The 22,547-nt window shown below is 40.4% G+C and overlaps 1 protein-coding gene across 1 annotated transcript in view; it reads right to left on the bottom strand.

Annotated features, from left to right (window-relative positions):
• Positions 1-13,844: 13,844 nt before the first annotated feature.
• The window catches only part of LOC122813842 (zinc-binding protein A33-like), a gene marked incomplete at its 5' end in the record, with an annotated part of 195,750 nt that continues 187,047 nt past the window's right edge, over positions 13,845-22,547 (bottom strand). The window contains 1 exon segment of the mRNA XM_044086377.1: positions 13,845-14,884. Coding sequence (XP_043942312.1) covers positions 14,337-14,884 — 548 coding nt within the window.

Below are 22,547 nucleotides of genomic sequence, written 5' to 3'. Positions count from 1 at the left end.
TAGCTTCCACACTAGCTGAGAGATCAACTGAATGAGTTTGTCAGTGGGTGGAGTCACCCAATTAGTAGATGGTCAAGTGCCAAAAGCCAGCAGGTAACACACTGCTCAGAAGAGGGACTTTCAGTTACCTCTGTTTTAATATTTCCAGGATGTACCTAATGGGGACATCATCAGGGAGTAACCTTGGGGATCCCTTCCCTTCATTGAAGTCAGTGTCTTCAGTGATTGATTCCCTTGGGGCATCCAAGTGTTTCCTCTTACACTTTCTGTTCTTAGGGACCTCCCAAGTGGGGTGGTCTGAGGAGGCATCAGAAAATGAAAGAATTGTTATCTGGAATTCCTGCGGTGTCAGCACCTGCTAAACAAGTGGGAATGTGGGTTAAACATCCAGGCATGAGGAGAAAAGGGATATCTGCTCTGAAGTGGAAGGGGTTGACTGATTGCAGCGTCAGGGCGCTCTCAATAACCTCGCAAGCTGGCCCCCCTGAACAGGGAAGGTAGTCTTGAACAGAGGAAGACAGCTTCAGAACATTGGTCACTTCCTGCTATGAAGAGACAGCTCCAGAGACTGAAACCAGAGTCAAGTTGATCCGTGCAGATGCTCCAAGGTGCAAAGAAGGCTCCAAAAAAATAGGGGTTGAATCTCACTCCTTGGAGCCAACAGGACAGCTACGGCTCTGAGAGGTCTCTGGATCTGACTAGATCAAAGACCTCAGAGCAAGAGCCGGTTTCAAAGACAGGTATATCTCCAGAACTGATGCAGTCAGTGCCAGGCAGCTTGGACACAAAAACTCTAAGGCTTCAGATGAAGTCAGAGGAGGAAAAAAATGGAGGGATCATGGAAGATTCGTCCTCTATACCTATGGGGGCTGGAGCTGAAGAGGTACCTGACAATCCTCTCACCCAGAGTATCTTATTCATGAGCCTCTCCACAACATCCTCAGCTGAGATTTTGGTGGAATGGGCTAGAAAGGATGGAGGGCGACTTTGGCCGTTCCAGAAAGGGCGAAGGCAGCTTCCTGGAAAGGGGTCAATAGAGGGAGAATATGATGTTCTCAGGAGAACCATAATGGATGGCTCCTCAACAAAATGCAAAGATAGGTAGCAATGAGGGAGATGACTTCACCAGTAAATTTGGTGTAGAAGATTCAGGATACTTCCGCACAGACATCTTAGGTGTTGAAGCATTAGTTTGCTCCGACAGTCTAAGTTCCATAGAACCCTTCGGGACTAAAGTTTTGGTTACAGAGTCAGTCGATTCCAAGGATTCTAATGGAACTGAGGACCTTGACTTTTTTGAAGACTGTGCTGAGAGAGAAGAAGGCACAGACAGACTTTTTTTTGATTTCTCAGACATCTTAGTGGACGAAGAAGGGGAAGATGCACAGGACTTGCTCTTGGCCTTTTCTGATCCAGATATAGCCTCAATGAAGGTTGATGAAATCATACAATTCAAAATTAGTTTATTTTTTCTTTACATAGGGCAGTGTGACTGAAACCATGGCAAACAGTACAGTCCTCTTGAAGGTAAACAGGGCCCACACAATAAATGTGAATCGGGCATAGGAAGTTTGTTCCTGTATTTCTGGCATATTTTGAAGTCAGAAGGGACTGTGATGCAAAAAAGCCAGCTACATGCTTACACACACATGCACACACACACACACACACACACACAGAGGAGAAAGTCCAACAAACAGAAAACACTCACTACTAAGAACAAACAGATTTTTTTTTTAAACAGGGAGGGAACAGGAAAGAAACCATCAGCAATGATAGTTAAGATTAGATCTAGGTGTACAAAGAGGAAAGAAAGAAGAGTACAACATCAAAGACTTGGTATGAAATGGGAAGGGTTATAAAGTTAGTAATTTAGAACAAGAAAGTATTCAGCGAACACATCTGTCAGGGAAAGCAGCAGATGAGATGTGAGGTAATTGGTTGAGGAATATTGTGGCCATGGGTTAGGCTCGAGAGTTTTTGACTACCATGAGCTGTAGTAAAGCCCGAGCTGGTTCTGATGCTTGGAACCAACCGACCCCTTGTGTTGAGGATAAAATGAAAATTGACATCAGATCATTCTTTCTAGTAGCTATTTCTGTGAGAAAAGTTTCCAAACTACAAGCTCTATCTTCAACAGTACCTTATTTAATTTTCCACAAGGACAGGGTGCCCCCTATGAAGATTCCTTTCTTTATTCTCAAAGTGGCTCAAAGGCAAATATGAACCAACTGACACACATACCTGTCTCTTTTCCAAATCACGCCAATAAGGACAAATGTATCCTCCATAATTTGGACACTCATAAGCAGCTGAGATTTTACCTTCATAGAATGAAATCCTTCAGGAAAAACTCCCCACTCTGTCTCCTTTGCAGTTAAACTGGGATCTTATGTTTCCAAAGTCACTTTTGAAGTGGCTTTCAGATTTATGCATTTGGTTCATAATCACCTCTTACCTTACAAGCAAAAGGCTCATTCCTTAAGGTCTTTTGCCACCTCAGCAGCCTTCCTCAGGAATTCCTCGATCAATGAGCTTAGAACAGCTAACTTGCGCATTGAATACTACTGCCATATCCTTGTACTATATAATATCTTGCCCTTAACCCCAGAACTACCTTAGAACACCTCTTTTAAAAACCCAATTCTTAATCCTAAACAGTTCACCCTATTCAGGTCCGAACATGGATAAGCAACTTCTATATGTCTCTGTGATCAGTTTGATAGATTTGGGCATCCTAATACAATGTAGCAATTGTCTCTTCTGTGACAACCAGTTCATCATTAAAGAAAATAACTCTGTATACAAGACATGTAAATACACAATTCCCTTGTAGGCAAAAATCTTGCATACTACAAAGGTTGCCAGGAATACCCACATTACATCCCTCACACACACTGCTTAACACACATACATACTGTCTTATGCTGAGGCACTTAAAAGAAACCTTCCCAAACCTCAAATAACTCTAAAGCCATCTACTGGCAACACTGCTCTTCAGAAATCACTTAAACACACACGAAGCGCACCACCAACCATCTCACATAAGCCTACACCTAATGGTCCCCCAAGAAAAAAGCCCATAAGGCAAGCACACACTTTAACACTCTTATCATTATGGACTCCACTGTGCATCACAAAGATGCCCCATTCACCAGGTTAGACAAGAAGATAATAGCTAGTTGCCTATCTGGAGCCAGGATCTGCAATAGCGTGCACACACAAGCTACTGCAACCCAGGTCCCAATATGATTCTGTCATAGTCCACGTTGGTGTAAATGACCTGAGACATACCCACTAAGCAATATGAAGAGAAACAATAGCTTTCTCGGAATATGCGTCACAGATGGGTATGGGCCTTTTGTTGAGCACCATTCTACCTGCACCAAGGATGAGCATAAAATGACTGATTTTAATAATTAGCTTAGTTTCTGGTGTCAATCTGGCAGAATCCAGTATCTTTCAGCATGGGGGGACATGGTCAAAGACATTACTTTGCCAAGGATGGGCTGCACCTGTCCCCCCCAAAGGCTTTCAGATATCAGCTAAAACTTTATCCATGCCCTAAGAACTTTTTTTAGGTAATGCCAAAAAGTCAAAACTACCAACTTAGTGAAAATGTCTACAAGCAACCTTAAGATATTACTGATCAATGATAGGAAACTAAAAAAAAAAAAATCCACACCCTTCAAGCCATTTTCACTCTGGAAAAGGTAGGCATCTGTGCCATGACCAAGACTTGATGTAGAAAGTACTCTGGCAGTGCAAGGCTACAGTGCCTTCAACACACTTAGACCAACAGCAGCAAACATACCTCCGTTGGTTAAACAGGATGATAGCATGGAGCTCATCCACTTGCAAGTCACGACAGACAATGTCCCTCACCACAGGTTGCCATCTATGCCCCTGGAGTCTCAGGACTTTTACCTAAACCTATTAGAGGTGCACACCATCCACTCAAGCACCCTATTCATGGGCGACTAACTACTTCTTTGCAGACTGGGAAATGTACAAAACTCACTGGCATAACACTTCCTGGACTTTATTTACAGAAACACCCTGGAACAGACAGCGCATACTCCAAACAGGGCATCAAGCATACTGGATCTGGTACTCAACATGGGACAACATTGCACCCTCCCATGTCACATTCCCACTAGTGAGGTTGAATCACAAAGCTGTTTTCTTTGAAGTAAAAATCAACTCAGAAAACCCAGCTAAACCAGTAAACAGGAACTATTTTGAGGCAAACTGCATTCTATTAAATTACAGTTTGTCAAAATTTGCAGCTTCCCGTAACCCTGAGACCACAGTGACCTATGCAGAATTATTCGTAAACATGTGAATGGCTGCATGTAAGTGGCTGTACCTACCAGAAAGAAACCCAAAATAAACCCCAATGGTGGAATCCTCAGCTAAACAGGGTATATAATAAAAGAAGAAAACGAATGATCAAAATTAGGAAGCACAGCTCCCTTAAAGACAAGTGCCCCCTTATACAACTAAACAAAAACCTAAAAAACCAAATGAAGTCCAACAAGGCCAACTATGAGGTCAGGATAACCTTACAGGCTAAGGACAATCACAAGGCCTTCTTCAGCTATGTCCAGAACTATAAAGGCAACACACAGCAGTGTGCTGAACTGGTGGTGAATGGTACTAGTTTCAATGATCAGGGTGACATTGCAAATCTGCTGGCTTATACGTTTAGCTCAAACTTTGCACCAATTCCCATAAACTCTACCAGGTAAAATTCCCTCCAATATACTTTTCCCAACTATTAGCATGGAACAGGTGTGGGCAGCATTTGCTAAAGTCAAGAACACTGCCTCCATGGATCCTGACATCATCTCTGATTGCCTCCTGAACAGTCTAAAACATGACGTATAAGGACCATTTGAAGTACTCCAGCTACAGCCTTGAAGCATGCTATTTCCAAGTGAATGGAGGACCAAAACAGTCATTCCTGTCCATAAGGGCGGACCATCAACCAACCCAGGGAACTACAGATCCATCTACCCAAGTCTAATATGCAAAGTCATAGAATGAATTATCAACATTGGCAACCTGCAATCACTGGACCATCCCAGTTTGGCTTTGTTAAGGGAAGGTCATGCCTACTTCGCCTGGTTAGATTCTTTGACAGAGTTACCACATCAAATGAGGGTAAAACCATGCATACTGCTTATCTTGTCCTGACCAAGGTATTTGATACAATACCTCACTCGGGCACTGTTGACAATCTCTCTGAGGTAGTATCAATCCCTACATAACTCAATGGATTGCTGGCTAGCTCACAGGACCAAAGACATCAGGATTGGTGAAACCACCTCTACCAAGAGACTGGTTACCAGTGGAGTACCACAGAGATCCATGTTTGGCCTGGTCTTGTTTGGCATCTACTTCTTGGAAATAAAGGCTAACATTCAAGAATGCAGTCTCACTAAGTTTGCAGATGACTGTAAATTGGGAGCTATTAAAAGACCCCCCCCCCCAAACAGACAAATGACTGGTGTCAAAGTCATGGCCTAAAACTCAGTGCTAAAAAATGCATGCTAATGTCCTTTAGTAAACTGTCAACCCAAGTTAATTACTCCAGCGATAAAACACCCCCCAACAGCTGACCCAGCATTAAGGAATCTGGGAACATATGTAAACTGCAATCTGGCCTTTGATCAACACGTAGCTAAGATAACAAGAAATCATTCTATGTTGCCTAGCTTATAGATATAAGGTTGTGCCATCCAGGCCCAAGAAGGTTATAGTACCACTCTACTCCGCCCTTGTCAGACCTATCAATGAATAGGATGCTCCCTTTGGCATGCATCTCACCAGACACTTGTAACAGTTGGAATGCCCATAAAAGTATCTCACCAGAAGAATTCACGGCACAAACACCCTGTCCTTCACCGATTGCCTAAAGGCAACGTCACTATTAATTTTCCTACAGGCTGCTAAGAGGGGATCTTTGCCTGGCTTACAGGGCTTCCTCAGACTCAGCTCTGATGAATCTGTTGCACATGCACAAAACAGCAACAGACACACTAGATCCAAAGATCTGAGCTTTGCTTGTGACAAACCGAACATGCTGGAGGGGCAGCTGTGTGTCCAAAGGATCACCACACTATATAATAGGCTCCCCATGCATTTAAAACAGAGCTCATCTTCGACCCTATTCAAACAAAACCTTAACAACTGGACTGCAAATTATAAATTTACCCCCAGTCTGGTCCCATGGCCCTTATGGATAGAGACCATTAATAAGAATAGTTTTATCCTCACACCACCCCCCACACACAAATCCTTAATTACCGCCCTACTAGCATGCACCCCTCCCATACAGACATCCATGATGCCCAGGGACCCAAATGGTTCAAGGTGCACAACTAGGTTTGTAAGGGCCCTATTGGTTGTTAGCCTAGTAACAGCCTATGAGACTTGTGTGGCAGCTGCTTGGATTACATCACATCTCTGTTAAGTGCAGTGAATTGGATGCTATACCCAGGACTAGGGCTTCATTTAGTCTTCAACCAATCTTCCAACTGCTGAAAGCTGAGAATACAATGTCTTGAATGCTGTGTATAGTTAGGCAAGTATACTCTTCAAACGAGTAGACATTTGAATAAGATAATTCATAAGTAGTTACTATGCATACAGTCCAGGAGACCATCGAGGAGCCTAGCCAATCTAACAATTCAGAGTAGGTAAATGGAAGCTGAAGGCATCAAACCTTGGACTGCAGAAAGTATCTCGTTAATGGCTTGTACCCTTAATCCTCTGCACTAGCTGCTGCAAGACAGGCTCCCTCCCTCTGTTTCCCTAGTTTTGCCCATTATGGGGCTGGTGGTTGTAATATTTTAACAGTATTATAGCAGTTTCAGTCAGAGCTTCCCCTCTTCCCCATCCTCAGGATCTTGCCCAAATGGCTCCAATTCCCACACTCAATTGGCCTTTTTTTTGGTTCCACCCTGGGGGCAAAGGCCAGTTTACTCTCCTGCTGGGGAGAGAGCCCTATAGCTCATTCATTCACTAGGCCTAATCAAGCCAGTTTCCCAGGAAAGGTGAAAATCACAGGGAGTGAGCCAGACTGTCAGACCCGGTGGATTCCTCTCCTTTACTCCTGGATCTCCTATTCCCTTGCAAAGGCGCACTAAAGCTCTACTAGTACTGCCAAATGTCACGTACTGACCCAGTGGCCCCTAGGCAATGCATACTCTGTAGGCTTGAACTCCATGCTGCAATTCCTAAAGATCCCCCTGGCTGTCACCCAAAAGGCGAGCCAGAACCAGCACCCCACTGGGATGGGTGAGACAATGGCACTCACTTCCACCTCTGTTCCCTTCTCCACTACCTCCAGCACCAGTGTCTCTATTCAAATACAGGTCGCCTGGTTTGTAGTCAGAGTTTTATCCCTCTGTGCCAAAGAACAAGGGTTCAATTTCAAGACTTTGATTTTATTTGATTGAATTTATTCTATTACTTTGTTTATGAAATTTATTCCTCTGCATTTATTCCTCCAAATGTATTTTGAAAGTTATAATATTCGCCCTGAATACAGTTTATGACAGGCATAGATGTACTACTTGCTTTACGATTTCATAGGTTAGTACTAGGCTATCGGCCCTAGGGCCTATAGAGGCCAAGCCATAACAATTCCCTGGATATTTCTTCCCAAAATATTTACTTCCTTGGACCATCCATTCCATGTGGTGTGGTGCAAGTGTTGACCTTCTCCTCTTGACCAGGTATTGGCTGGAGAGTGCGTGGCTTCCAATTTGGATATATAAGTGCATCTCTCGCAAGTCTGAGTGCTGGGAGTAAGAGGAGAGGGTTGTCCGTGTACATGAGGCAGCTGCTACATTGCCTCAGGATCATATTTACCAGGTTAATAGGAGAAAGCATAGGGAACTGACCTTTAGACATGCCTGGAGGGGTGGACATTAATAATACGTACTAGAACAGTTTCCTTGTAGAATGTTTAGTGCTGATAGCACTTTTATGTGCTACAATAATTGCTACAAGAAGTCTGGTAAAGTGTCAGACTAATAAGCTAGTAAAAGTGCAGGAGAGGACAGAACTAGCAGATCTAAGGGATAACTTGAAGAGCAGACATTTTGGCACCACTCAGAAGCTTATGAACAGTCCTGGATACAGCAAGTCTGTATCTGGACTACACTAGTTATAGGAAAGGCGGGAAACAAGCGTAAACGTGGGCTTTTAAACCAGAAAGTTGAAAGATGGAAAGACTGCTCAAACCGCCAATAAACTACAATTTCTGGGCCAGAAACCACTCCTCTTGTGGTAGATAGGCTATCTAGTGCATACCACTCCCACTGATAAGCCAGAAGGCTTCCCTCTAACACAGAAAGGCTTGGGGGGGGGCTTAGAAGCTTATAAACAGTCCTGGACACAGCAAATCTGTATCTGGACTAGACTAGTTACAGGAAAGGCAGGATACAAGGTTAGAACCTTTTTTTTTTTTTTTTTTTTTTTTTTTTTTACAGAAAAGCAGCTAAAAGGGCACTAAAACAATTCAAATGCAGTGCAAGCTAGAACACGAGTTGTAACACTATTAAAGCAAATACAGTTCAAATAAATGCAATTTATGCAAACCGCATTCTGAACTGAACCCAATTATTGCTTTATTCAACTCTGAACAGTTAAAAAGTGCCAAAATATACTTATCAGCTATATTTCCAGACTGTTTGAGAAGTACACATATTCAGAGCACATGGAGAGATCATTGTTTTTGGCTCCACTGGTTATATTTAAATCATGTAATCCTTGATCCTGGCCATATACCTAAACTAGTGGCTTCCCCTGTTACTGGCAGACTCTGTCTAGGTGGTTTAGGCTGTCCACCATGGGTTCCTTTATATCCATGTGGAGCAGTGGGCATCCCTTTCCTGTGCAGTGATGCCCTGCTTGCTAAGTACAGATCCCCTTTGTTTCCCCAGCTCATCTGCAGAGATGCATTCCCTGTCTGCCAACCAGATTCTCATGTCCTCGGGCAAAGTGCTAAGGGCTTGTTCCCTCATCAAAAGGTCTGCAAGCCCTTGAAAAGTGGTGACCTGACACCCACTCACCCACCTATGAAAATAAGTGCTTAGTTCAGCAATACAATCACATAACAATACTGGAAAAGTGTAGTGTCCTGGAAATCACAGACGCACAGGTGAAAACAGCCCTTTCAAAAGCCAAAAACACAGCGTCAATGGGGCCACATGGTGTCCCAGGATGAGTCTTGCATGAACTACAGAACGAACTAACCCCCCACTTAAACATGCTGTTCAACCTCAGCCTCTCCACAGGCCACATGCCCATAGAATGGTGCACAGCAACAGTTATTCCACCCCACAAAGGATGGGCCACAACTGACCCTGGTAACTATCGCCCCATAAGCCTGACTAGCCTGGTCTGCAAGGCTATGGAGCGCATCATGGAACTCATTAACAAAGACATTGGGAACCTCCAAACACTTGACCTGACCCAGTTCGGCTTTAAGGGTAGATCATGCCTACTAAACCTGGTTGACTTCTTTGAGACAGTCACCAAGGCCATAGATGAGGGAAAGGTGGTTCCCCCAGCCTACCTTGATCTCGCCAAAGCGTTTGACACCATTCCTCACTTAGGTATTATAGAAAAACTCACCAGCCTGAACATAAACCCCTACGTCACAAGATGGGTTGCCAACTGGCTTACAGATAGAACTCACGCGGTAAGAATAGCAGGCTCCAGGTCCAACTCTAAACCAGTCACAAGTGGTGTCCCACAAGGCTCCATCCTGGGACCCCTACTGTTCGGCATATACTTCTCAGAAGTACAGGCAAACACAGGAGGACTACGGCTAAACAAGTTCGCAGATGACTGCAAACTGGGAGCCATAACTGACTCCAGCTGACACAGACATCCTTCAAAAAGGCCTTACTGAGACGGACACCTGGTGTCAAAGTCATGGCCTTAAGCTAAATGCCAAAAAATTCATAGTCATCCCATTTGAGAAAAACAAAACATCCACGAATTACCACATAGGTGGCAGCCCCTAATAAGAGATCTGGGGACCCAGGTAGTTAGTAATCTCTCCTTTGACAATCATATTGCCAAAGTAGTTAGGAAATCCTTCTATGTGGCCCATCTTATTACTAAAAGGTTCGCATCTGCAAATAAAGAGGTTGTAGTGCCCCCTCTACTCATCAGACCCATCATAGAGTACAATGCCCCATTTGGGATGTACCTCACAAGACACTTCCAACAGCTGGCAAGACCACAAAAGTATTTCAATACTTTAGTCCTCCTCAAGAGAACATATGATAGGACAGCTCTGCAAGCCACTTTTGTATGCAACACCTTAGCATTAGGAAATAAAAGAGTTGGGTCTTTGCAGATAGGTCCCGTCTAACAGCTGTGGTGTAAGATTACATTTGACTAGATCAGTCTGGTTTCAACTCATCTCTAACCATCCAAACACAACGTGCGTGAACCACTGTTGGCAATAAAACGTAAAAAGTACTTGGATAAACCACAACTCAGATCACGATATTCCAATGGTACAAACAAAACAAACTTTTATTCCATGGAGTGAGCGCTTTCGCCAAAAGGCTTCTTCCGACTCTATTACAAGGAAAAAATTGTCTACATCCATTTTTAAAAACAACACCAATGGTTACTATTGGCTGTAAGTCACGTAATGGTCACATGGCATCTATGGCTTAAAGATACATACTTCGTAAAAACAAAACATCTTACTGAGGTGTATTTACGAAAAATATTAACACCCTACTTGTTTAGATGTTAATAAAAATGCATTTGTTCAACAAATCCCTTCATGTATTTATAAAAAGCTTTAAAATTCTCTATTCACGCTAAAACATATTGCTAAATAAAACAGTTTGAATCCCTGTGATACTATACGGACATACGCTACTGGCAACTATGTTAAGCTAAATGTCAAGCCACAAAAGAGAACATTCTCAACATCAATGATTGCTAATAATGACAAAAAATAAATAAAAAATATAAATAAAAAATATAATTTTATAGGATTTTAAAGCTTTTTATAAAATACACGAAGGGATTTGTTGAACAAATGCATTTTTATTAACATCTACACTAGTAGGGTGTTAGTATTTTTCGTAAATACACCCCTGTAAGGTGTTTTGTTTTTACGAAGTATGTATCTTTAAGCCATAGATGCCATGTGACCATTACGTGATTTACAGCCAATAGTAACCATTGGTGTTGTTTTTAAAGATGGATGTAGACAATTTTTTCCTTGTAATAGAGTCGGAAGAAGCCTTTTGGCGAAAGCGCTCACTCCATGGAATAAAAGTTTGTTTTGTTTGTACCATTGGAATATCGTGATCTGAGTTGTGGTTTATCCAAGTACTTTTTACGTTTTATTGCCAACAGTGGTTCACGCACGTTGTGTTTGGACTGATTTTTACTTTAACGTGAACCACTTCCTTATTTGCAAACAGCGCTGCATTGGGATTTTGTATTCATCTCTAACCATGTTATAGGTCCCTCCAGCAATGACTATTTTACTCAAACAGCTGCAGGGACTCCATTCAGGCACCTTTGCATCTAATCCGTACAAAAGATGCAGCATATAGCAAAATAAAAATCTGCAATGCACAACTTAAAATGCCTCTGGATACCATAGATATTACATTTAGGGATGGATCACACACACACAAAAATGCACTTGGGTTCCAGTACCCTAACATTTACAAAATGTTTCTAACATTGCACCTCCAATCTTCAATTTCTGGAGTTAAACAGAGGTGCTATTTACTTGCTTTACCTGTGTTAACTAGCTAGGCAGAATATTTCAAAGACCCTTTACAGATACATACCTGAGCACAAAACCCAGGAGAACAGGGCACAAAAAACGGAATACATTTAACTAACAAATTATGCAAAAGTTAAAGAATTTCACACACACAATCTGAACTTGCATAAAAATTGTAGATAATCTCTTTATAAAACAGCTATCAAAATTTAAAAAAATACAGTCTTTCATTTACAAAAATGGAAAAAAAAAAACATCATTTCACTGCATAAACACTGTATAACATACAAAGCTGTCAAATTTACATTTGGAGTTCAGAGTGAGATGACCTGATTCTTGGGGAAATCAGTCCTCCCACAGCTCCCTCAAAATGAATCAGGTGGAATCTAGAAAATATAGTTGCTTACTTACATAAATGAAAACAAATCAGCATTTCACTGTAAATCAGAAGTAACTGTCAAATGTACATTCGGAGTACAGACAAATAACCTGGTCATGTGCAAATCAGTGTAAAAGCACTGCTCCTATACTTCCCAGTTTAATGTGTCAGAAAACCTGCAGATATGCTGATGTTTCAGTTACAGAAGGAAGAATATTACATATTTACATTACTCTGTTTTGGTTTATTTTCTGTGACATGAGATTGTCAATATTTATGTTTAATGTTACCATTTTATACTTGCAAAAAGACATTAATCTGCAAGCCAGATCTGGAATGGTTCCAGTGCAGACTGAAGACTGGAATTTAGTTTGGTTTCACAACATTCAGGCTAGACTAAGTTAAGCTATTTTAAGATTAGTTTGCTCCAAGTTCAGCTGGTTTAAAAATTCAGTTTAGTTACCCAATATCTAGTTAATTTCAATACTTCATATACAGTACCTTTGATACTTTTCTGCTGTGTAAAATAATGTACAATGCAGACTACTTCATTTTCAGAATTACAGGCTTTATAATGTACAACACCGCAGTTCATTTTCAAGGATGTTCTAGCATGCTTGGCTCAACTGTGTGTGTGTGTGTGTGTGTGTGTGTGTGTGTGTGTGTGAGAACAAACGTGGAGGAGGGAGGGGGTTAATGACTATCTCGGTTTTATATCGCATTCATATGGGAAAGCGGGGCCTACCTATTCAGAGCCTGGAAATTAAAACCTGTACCTCATTCCTAGTAAACCATGTGCAAAACAGAGTCACCCAACCAACACTGTGGACGGATGTCCATTTTAGAAGGGTCAAAACACCCAACCTATTACTGTTACCTATTGTTATTACTGTTGCAGTAAGCAAGGATTATTATTTTCAGGTTACAGTCAGCCCAAGTGGAAGCTAAAGTTTTGGATGTGTGTATACCCAGAGATCTTAAAACAATAGGGCCACTGTTCTACGTACATCTGTCAATATCTTAGTTCACAAACTTTGGACAAAGCCAAAACTAATGGAGACGATGATCCCAAATTGGGGACATATTTTAAATATTGATTTTATAAGCTTAGAAAGAAGCTAAAATAACAGATTGTGCATTAGCATGCATTTTGTGATGGACATATAGTTGAGAAACTCAGTTGTGTGTCATTATTTAGTGACTTCAAATGCTCAGTGACTTGCCAGAAAACCAAAGATTTTATTAGGAACAGACCAAAAACACCAGGCAGAACTCTGGACATTTGACATGCATGTTTTACCCATCTCACATAAGTATGACAAGTAATAAGGGGATATGGCAGAAGACACATCTCTGCTCCCCTGGGGTCTCTGATTATGATAAGCACCACAAAGAAAAGCTGTCACTACTATTTTTGGAAAGAAATAAGTGAAAGCCTCAGACAGTGGCAAAGCCAAGATCTAAAAATTGACTAGAAGGCTAGATTGTGGGGGGGGGGGGGGGGTTGTAAAGATAATATGCTATAATTATGTACTTTCAAGGTCTGCACCTATCAATATCTGACTTATCACATTAAGAAGCACTCTGTGATGTAACGTGCAAAAAAGCTTAAACTCTGCCTTAGTGTCAGCTCAGTAAATGAGTTAAAGGACGGTAAAAGAATCAGACTATCACTACACTAAACTAAGGTCCTTTATTCTCCTGTACTATAAAGTGAACAGACTTAACATACACCACTAAAATAAGGCACTCTGTGCACTGAATCATTTGCTACAGTTCTATTTTAACACTGCTTTATATTTATGTAATGCAAAAAAAAAAAAAAAACATAATTGTTTATAAATTACATAATCATAAAGCTCAGGAAACACATGTCCTGATCAAAGCAAACTGATACTATTTACAGAACACATATTTAAAAAGCATGAATTGATTACTGCTTTTAATAAAATTACCTGCATTTGAAGTTTCCATTTCACATAAAAAATACAAACAGACATCTTATACTGAATTTTACGTTAACTTATTTTGGCAACACCAACTGTTTACCATCTGTGTACCTTTTTAAAATAATGCTCACCTGTTTCAAACCATTCTCTACACTGTCAGGAAAAGTAATACAAAAAAATAAAAGAAATGCCAGTTAACCGTGTTGACACCAGCTGGCTATAGCTTCAGATGGAACACCTGTAGGGGTTCTGCATTTTCATTTTCAGCATTAAAACAAGGGTTGAAGAAAGGAAACAATTTCTCAGTGAAAGTGTCTGTGAAGGTGTACAGGTGGGACATGTTATCAGCATTATAAAATGACAACTGTCCACCCTCATAATCCAGGTATACACCGATATTCTGAGGGTTCACACTTGGCTTCAAACTCTGATATGGTAAATCCAGGGCTGCATAATGCTCTTCGTTTCTGAGCCAAAGCTCCCACACTCCATACTTAGGTGCTGCAGTGATTCTCCCCTTCCTGTTGACTGACTCTCTTGCTACACCAAGATCCCAAGCAGTCTTGTTTCCCACCTTTACTTCCCAGTAATGTCTTCCTGAAGTAAATCCCTCTGATCCCAACACACAGAAACTTGGATCAAACCTCTCTGGGCAGTCAGGCAGCTGCTGTGTGGTACTGCCACCATGTCTCACACTGGTCATGTCCTCGGACAGGATTAAGGCAGGATGTGCTGTATTGGGGTCAATGGTAATGTTGGACACCACTGTGAAAACAAAATCACTCGCATCACATTTTGCTATATTGAAAACATCTTTTGACTATTATGAAAAAAAGGAAAGTTCCCTTTACTTCATGTTTATAAAATATTTAGACAATGACAGTTCTGATAACTAGCAATGCAAAGCCAAGGTGAGTCCAAATACTGCTATAAAAATCTAAGTAAAAAAAAAAAAGATCTGAATGGTTGCACTCATCAGAATTCTACAATGCACATTTGATAGTTGTCCTCCCCACTGTCTCTGCAATGCACTACCTTTCTTCAGACAGAAACAGTCTGCTGACTATACAAGTGCTGGTTTCAGAAAAACAATGGACAAGTGAAACAGCTGACTTAATCAGAACTAATGCTTTAGAAACACCTTGTGCAACTGAGATTAGATCTATGCCCAGGGACAATCTCATAACACTTGTATTAGAGTACAAACAGCATCTTCAGTACACACTGGTACAACGCATGTAGATAAGCTATGAATTTTATCAGTTAATGGGGAAAGAAAAACTAAGTATTTTTGCAGGGGCAAATCCACCTGCACCTGCTCCCATTTGGGTCTTCTACTCAAAGCCCACTTATTTTATCACACTTGAAAGTTGCAGCATCTCAGAGAAAGAATGATCACTAAAAAGTAAAATGTCTCATTTTTTCTGACGTGAACCAATCTCAGACCAAACAAAAGTTTCAATAATGGGAGCAACAGAGCAATACATCTATCCAATTAAATGTGAGCAACGAAACAAGTGTACAACCCGAGGCACCATATTTAGGCAAATGCAACTCGAGCTCAGGTGATCCTAGCAGTGGACTACAAGGCAAAGCAGAGGAAGTAAAAACAGTGATCAGTGAAATACCCATACCTTGCCAGTGCTACCTCCCCTCCTGCTTACAATATGTATTGCAGAGATTGTAGAGTGTGATCTTCAAAAAAAAGCATGCTGTGAACACCACTTATGCAATGCTGCTACATCTGACAAGATGCTTCAAAAAGTAGATTGTTTACTGCTTTGAAAGCATTCTGCCAGTCAGAAAATACAAGTCAGAGCAACGACCGTCTGAAATATAAAAGCCAATGTGAGTTATTTGAAAATTGCACTGCTCAGGCTGTTCCCACTAATTTCTGAAAGAAACTCCCCCAAACTAGACAGCATCCTAGGTGACCACCTAGTGTGCCTATCCAAGTCCAGATTTCAATATGGCCAGGCCTGCCAAATACCAGATACAAACACCTTGGCATGCTTGGTACTAGAGCTGAGAATAGTCTTTTTCCTTTTAATTTATGAATGATTTTCACAGCATTCAAAATACCAATGTTGTCACTGGACTTTAGGTATTTATATTTATGTTAAACCCAGAGCTGTTGGACATGATACACCTAAAGAAATCCCAATCCCTCCGAGCTATACGCTCTAGGGACATAAACCTTGTCACCACAACAAACAGGACATGCTAGAGGGACAGATTCCTGTCCCAGAGACTTCCTAAACTCTGGAACAAACTACCCATCTATGTCAAGCAAAGTTCCTCATTAGCACTCTTCAAGAAAAATCTTGATGAGTGGGTGGGAAATAGAAAATACACCCTGGGGATCACTTTTGTGGCTCTCCTCGACATGGGCACAGGAAATTAACTGAGTGGCGTAAGCCAGGGAACCTTGCTGGCTAGGCTTACCTAGGCCCTTGGGTCGATAGTCTAGTACCTACCTATAAACCTATGTCATTATAAGCCAGTATAGCAACAACAAAAAAAAAGGAGACAACAGTGGCAATGTCTTCCAAAATGGTCACAAAAAACAAACCAGTAAACAAAATAAATGAAAGGAGAAAGTCCCAAAGGCAGAATCCGCTGGATATGAACTTATTTATTAAAGTTAAGTGCTTTCGTCCATAAACAGCTTGGCCTCCCTCAGAACAAAAAGCAGATCAAAGCACTGTATATATATATACACATATATATATATACACATATATATATACACATCCACTCTCAATAAAACACATTCATCTAATAAAATGGTTGAGTAATTGAATTAATAATAATTGAACCCAGTATTGAAAAATTGTAAAAACACTGCATGATAAATAACTCCTATCCAGTTCTCTGTAGTTGAGAAGGCAGTGAGTTTTTGTTTGTAGTTCTGGGAGGTTTGATGCACAGCAAACTAACGTGGAGTCCTCTGCATATTGTACTATCTTAGTGTTAGGAATGGCTGCATGGAAATCATTAATGAAGATATTGAAGAGCATAGGGCCAAGAATGGATCCCTGGGGTACCTCGGTTGGGGTGGGAAGGAAGGCTGAGGTGCCAGTCTTCCATTTTACTGCCTGAGATCTGTCGGAGAGGTAGCTGCTGAACCAGATAATGGTGTTTTGTGAGAGGTTAAGATTGGACAGGTGGTGAAGAAGGTGGGTATGGGAGACTGTGTCGAAGGCCTTGGAGAAGTCAAGCAGGACTGTGGATACGAGTTCTCCGGAGTCTTGGGCATGGTTAATGATGTCTAGAAAGGGGAGAAGAGCTGTTACTGTGCTATGGCCAGGACGGAACCCATGTTGTGTTGGGGTGAGGAGTTGGTTATGTGCAATGAATGGCATGAGCTGGAGGTGGATGCATTTCTCAAGAAATTTTGAAATAGGGGAGAGGTTTGCTATGGTTCGGAAATTGGAGATATTTTTGCCTCCTTTATGGAGGGGAAGGATAAAGGCTGCACATGCCACAGATTGGGGACATAAGATTCTTGTATGGATCTGTTGATGAGTATGCTAATGGGGGTGGCAAGGCTGCCTGCTGCTATTTTTAGAAAGAGTGAGGGGATATTGTCAGGAGCATTGGAGCAGGGTTTAAGCTTAGAGACTTTTTTTACATAAGGGTTGGGGATAGGTTTGAGGTGGAATATGGGAAGTGTACTTGGGGTGGAAGGTTGAGCAGAGGGTCTGATTTGGGAGGAGCTGTTTGGGAATGTCTTAGTGAGTTCAGCTATAGAGTTAGTAAAGAAGGAGATGAACAGAGTGGCTATTTCTTGGTCAGATTTACTAGCGTCAGGGCAGGGGTTGTTTTTGGTGCCTGGGTTGAGAAGTGAGTTGATGGATTTCCAGAATTGTTTTTTATGGTTAGAGGAGTGGTTAGACTGGAGTTTGATATAATATACTTTTTTTGTCTTGTATGATTTTTTGCTACGTTACGGAGTTGTTTGTATTTAAGAAGGGTGTTAGGGTGCCTATCACGATAAGTTTCCAGGTCTTGTCCCTTTGTTGCATGAGTGTTTTGGTATCTTTACTAAGCCAAGGGGCGGAATTGGTTTTTATGCATTTTATTCTTGGTGAGGCTTGGGAGTTAAAAGCGTCTAAGAAGGTAGAGTTGAAGAATTCAACAGCACTATCCAGAGGTAGTTTTTTCAGGGTATCCCAATTTATCAGTCTAAGAGAATTGGAAAAAGTTGTGGAGAGTCAGAGTTTGGATATATTGGTGAGGATGTGGAGGGGAGGGGAGGGGGTTGATCTATGGATGAAGGCTGGTAAGTGATCACTGATGGAGCCTGGTAAGGTGCCAGAGTGGAAGATTTTGTTAGGGTGGGAGACAAGGATCCAGTCCAGTATGGAGCCGGGGGGGGGGGTATTTTTATTAGGTCTGGTTTTAGCATTTGTGAGCTGAGTGAAATTACACAGTGATTGAAATGGTGGGGTTACTGGCAGTAATTTTGTTCCAGTCGATGTTCACATCTCCTAGGATATATGTCTCAAGCTTGGTATTATATGAGGCCCATAGAAGGATTTCCTCAAGTGTATTAATGTTGTTTCCAGGGGGGATATAGAGGGCTATTAAAGCAAATGCTTTTCTGGTCATTTAGTTTGAGATTTCCTATGACTAGTTCAGCATTGTTATATTGATGAAAACGCTTAACATCTTTGTTCAGTGGATTTTATTTTCATTTTATTAAACAAATATTGTCCTATAGTCCCAGTGGTGCGTTTTTTTTTTTTTTGTTGTTCTTGGTTTATTGCAGTTCTTGAACTGACATTCTCCAAATTGCCTGTAGGTGTGAATTTAGTGCACAAATGAGCCAGATCGTGCCTTCTACAACAGACCTATGCTCACTCCATAATGGGCTTCACTACCTTGTACCCACTGCCTGACAGAATAATGTTCCTGCAATCCTATAAGGGATAAAGCATTTTAGGTCATCAGCTATATTAAAAGTTTGTTTTCTCAGATTTATATTTTTGTAAGAATTGAGTGAGAAAAAAAAACAATAAAAAGGCGCAGTTACATGCATTCTGAACTGCCTTTGCATCTGAGACAAAAGGGAATCCAGTTTACACTATTACTTGTCATTATTTTAATGACTGAATATAATTCTTGCTTAAAAGAATCACTTTATATGTATTTCCTGTGTAATGGCTTTTTTATACTGCAAAATGGATTGGGCATCAGCACATGAATACAAATTATATACAAATTAATGTTTAAAAATGACTTCCTTTACTCACTACTACACAATGCAAGAATGTCAGTTGTTTTGAAGTTTTAATATTAAAACCATTGAAAGAAATCTCACACAAAGCCTTAAATGGAAGGAGATATACACAAGTCTTCACTCATGTATTACAAGTGAAATAAGCTACAAATGCAGAAGACAGATCTGATGTACTACAAAGATCATAGGAAAGTACTAGGCTAGCTGCTCTTATGAGCCATTTTAAGCCTCGCTAATTTAACTCAAGGGCAAGAATCAAACCTTGCTCCTTGTGTTTGTGAGGTAATCACCTTAACCAATTTGCCACATTCTCAGTTGTGAACTTCTTGGAGACAAGCTGCTTCCAGTTTTGCAAATTCATCTTAAAAATGCTTCAAAGGCAAAGAATGACTGAGTGGAGATTCCATGAACTATTTCTTATGAGGTAATTGCTTTGGAATTGTATATATTACTATGCAGTGACAAGAAAACTGGAAGGGAAAAATATGGAATAAAATGGCCCTAACAGCCTGAATAAATGAGCCTATTACAACAGTGCTCTTGGCAAGAAAATTAATTCGATAATGTAATGGTGATCACTTCTAACTCTGTGCTTCTCCGTCATAAATACAGGCTTCCATTTATGATGTTCCTTTTTACAGTCCATGTTCAGGGACGGCCTTAGGCAGATTGGACCAACTGGGTGCAATACAGTCTAGCTTATAAGGGGGCCAATGACTTCCTAGAATCACGGCTGGAAAAAAAAGGGGGCTCTTCTACTTAAAACTGCAGTAAACTGCTTCATACAAATTTAACAAGCATCTTGCTATAGTCAGTCAGTTTATCACATATGACATACTTCAGCGATTATCACAAATGTCAAAATTGCACTCCCACATCATCAGCTCCTGCCACTTGAAACCTGTATCATCATCAGGAGCAAGAAGAAAACAAAGACCTTGAAGACCAAGGGAAAAAGATACAGTCAGTCAATAACGCCAGACTTTAGAGTTTCATACATTATTCAGAAAATTCACACAGATGCAAAATTTGTTATTTTAATAACTTTAGTGAATTAGATTATTACTTTTTTTAATTCTCTTGATTTTGGGCATTTCTTATCCTATTATTCTGCCAACTGTCCAAAATCTTTATGTAAAGCAGTTGTGAGGTATAGCTATAGGTTCATGGGAAAGCACTAGGATAGCTGCCCTTGCAAGGCCATTTTAAGCCTAGTCAATCCCCCCCCTACACTTTTTTGTTTAAAACAAGAATCACCTTTATTAAATTATCCCATATAGCAAAGGCAATCATACATTAAAACCATATTGACATAATTAGTTGCAGACATTATACATTACATATCTATTCAGTCACTGTCACTCAAACATTACATAGCTCATTCAAATCCTGCCTTCTTTTAACACTCATTATTCCTCTGCATGCATTGTTCCCACAGTTCCCCATTTTCTGTGCAATTTGCTCCTACTCTTTTCTAAAGATCCTAATTCCAGTTGTTTTATCTCTTACTACATTCACACTACTTCTAGTACAGTTGATTTAGGCTTTGATTTCCATTTTCAAGTAATTGTTTTGACAGCCATAATAATTAGACTCACCAAGGCCTTACTATATATCTAGTCAATTCTGATTTTGTATCATAGCTCAAAAAAATAATTTCCTTAGTTACGCCAATTTGCTCACACAGTCTGCAGGGAATCATTAAATTCTGCCTACTCATTACACTGCCAGAAAATATGTTCCCAATTACCTTTTTGTTCCCCATCACGCTTCCAACATTGTCTACCTCAGGAAAAGTTTTTTGGAGTCTACTTGGGGTATAAAATATGTAAACACTTCCAAACAAAGATCCTGTATCTACCAGACTTTGTTGCATATTTGTGAGACATACATATATTCCCCATTGTTTTTTGTGAATTGCTTATCCAGTGGATATAAAATGTGTACACAACCCAGTTAAAATACCAGGCTTTTGTGATATAAAAAAATTAGACCACAATAAATCATTTCAAAACTTTTCCCACCTTTAATGTGACCTATAACTTGTACAATTCAATTGTAAAGCAAAACTCTATTGGGGAAAAAAAACAAAAAATGTACAATAAGCTGGTTGCATTAAGTGTGGACACCCTTAAACTAATACTTTGCTGAAGCACCTCATTTTTTCTGCTACTTTATGAATATAATATTCTCTATAGTTAGTTATTCTCCTTAAGGACCTGTATACAAAAACCCAGTCTCTCTCCTTGTTTCCTGGGTTTCCAACACCCCTTCAAAATCAGGTAATCCCAAACCACACTGTTCTATTGGAAGAATCAGCTTATTCCAATTAATTCTTGCCATCTTCCCCTCCCAGAAAAAAATCCTTCAGCTCTTTAAGTGCTATCCCCACCTTTTCCTCTGGTTGAATACATAAAATTAAAGGAATTAAAAAAACATTTTAATTGCTTGTATCTTCCTATCCATATAACAAACAGCATTTTCAATTTCTCAATTTTTGTATTACCTTTTGTTTAGTCTCTTCCCACATATCTTTCGCTGCCACACCAGAATATTTTTCAATCTATACAACTACTTCATTTTATGACGTCCACATAAATATCGATATTGCTGAACCAGTTTGTGTCTGGGTATATAATTTACAACTGTTTTAGCTTCGTTAATTTTGCATCCCAAAAAAATATGAAACTGCCTCAAAATGTTTCACAGTACTGAAATGTCCTTTTCTGGTTTTATCAGGTATAAAAATAATATCATCCGCAAACAGACCCAGCTTTTCTTGACAGCCACACCAATTATATCTGAATTTCTGAGTCTCTTACTTTCTTTGCCAATGGTTCTAAGTATAATGCAAATAATAAAGGGGAAAAGAGGACAGCTCTGCCTTGTTCCTCTGTTCAAACAGAAATTATCAGAGAGGAACCTACCCACTTTAATTTTTGTCTCTGATCACTTATATATCCTACTCAACCTTAAAATTTTATCAGGAACACAAATGCTTCCATTGCATTGCTCAAACTCCCAGCTTACTCCGTCAAATGTTTTCTCTGCATCACGACCCTCCAACAGCAGCAGGTCAATGCCCTGTTAATGTTGTCAAATGTTTGCCTCCCCTCCACAAATCCACATTGATCCATATCTATCAGTTTTAGCATCACCTTTGCCATTTTAGCCATTACAGAC

Source organism: Protopterus annectens, chromosome 10.part0 (assembly GCF_019279795.1).
Source record: "Protopterus annectens isolate FY-2018-M chromosome 10.part0, PAN1.0, whole genome shotgun sequence".
In the NCBI taxonomy this organism is placed as follows: domain Eukaryota; kingdom Metazoa; phylum Chordata; order Ceratodontiformes; family Protopteridae; genus Protopterus; species Protopterus annectens.
Note: the sequence above shows the minus strand (reverse complement) of the source record. Positions and strands in the feature narration are given on the sequence as shown.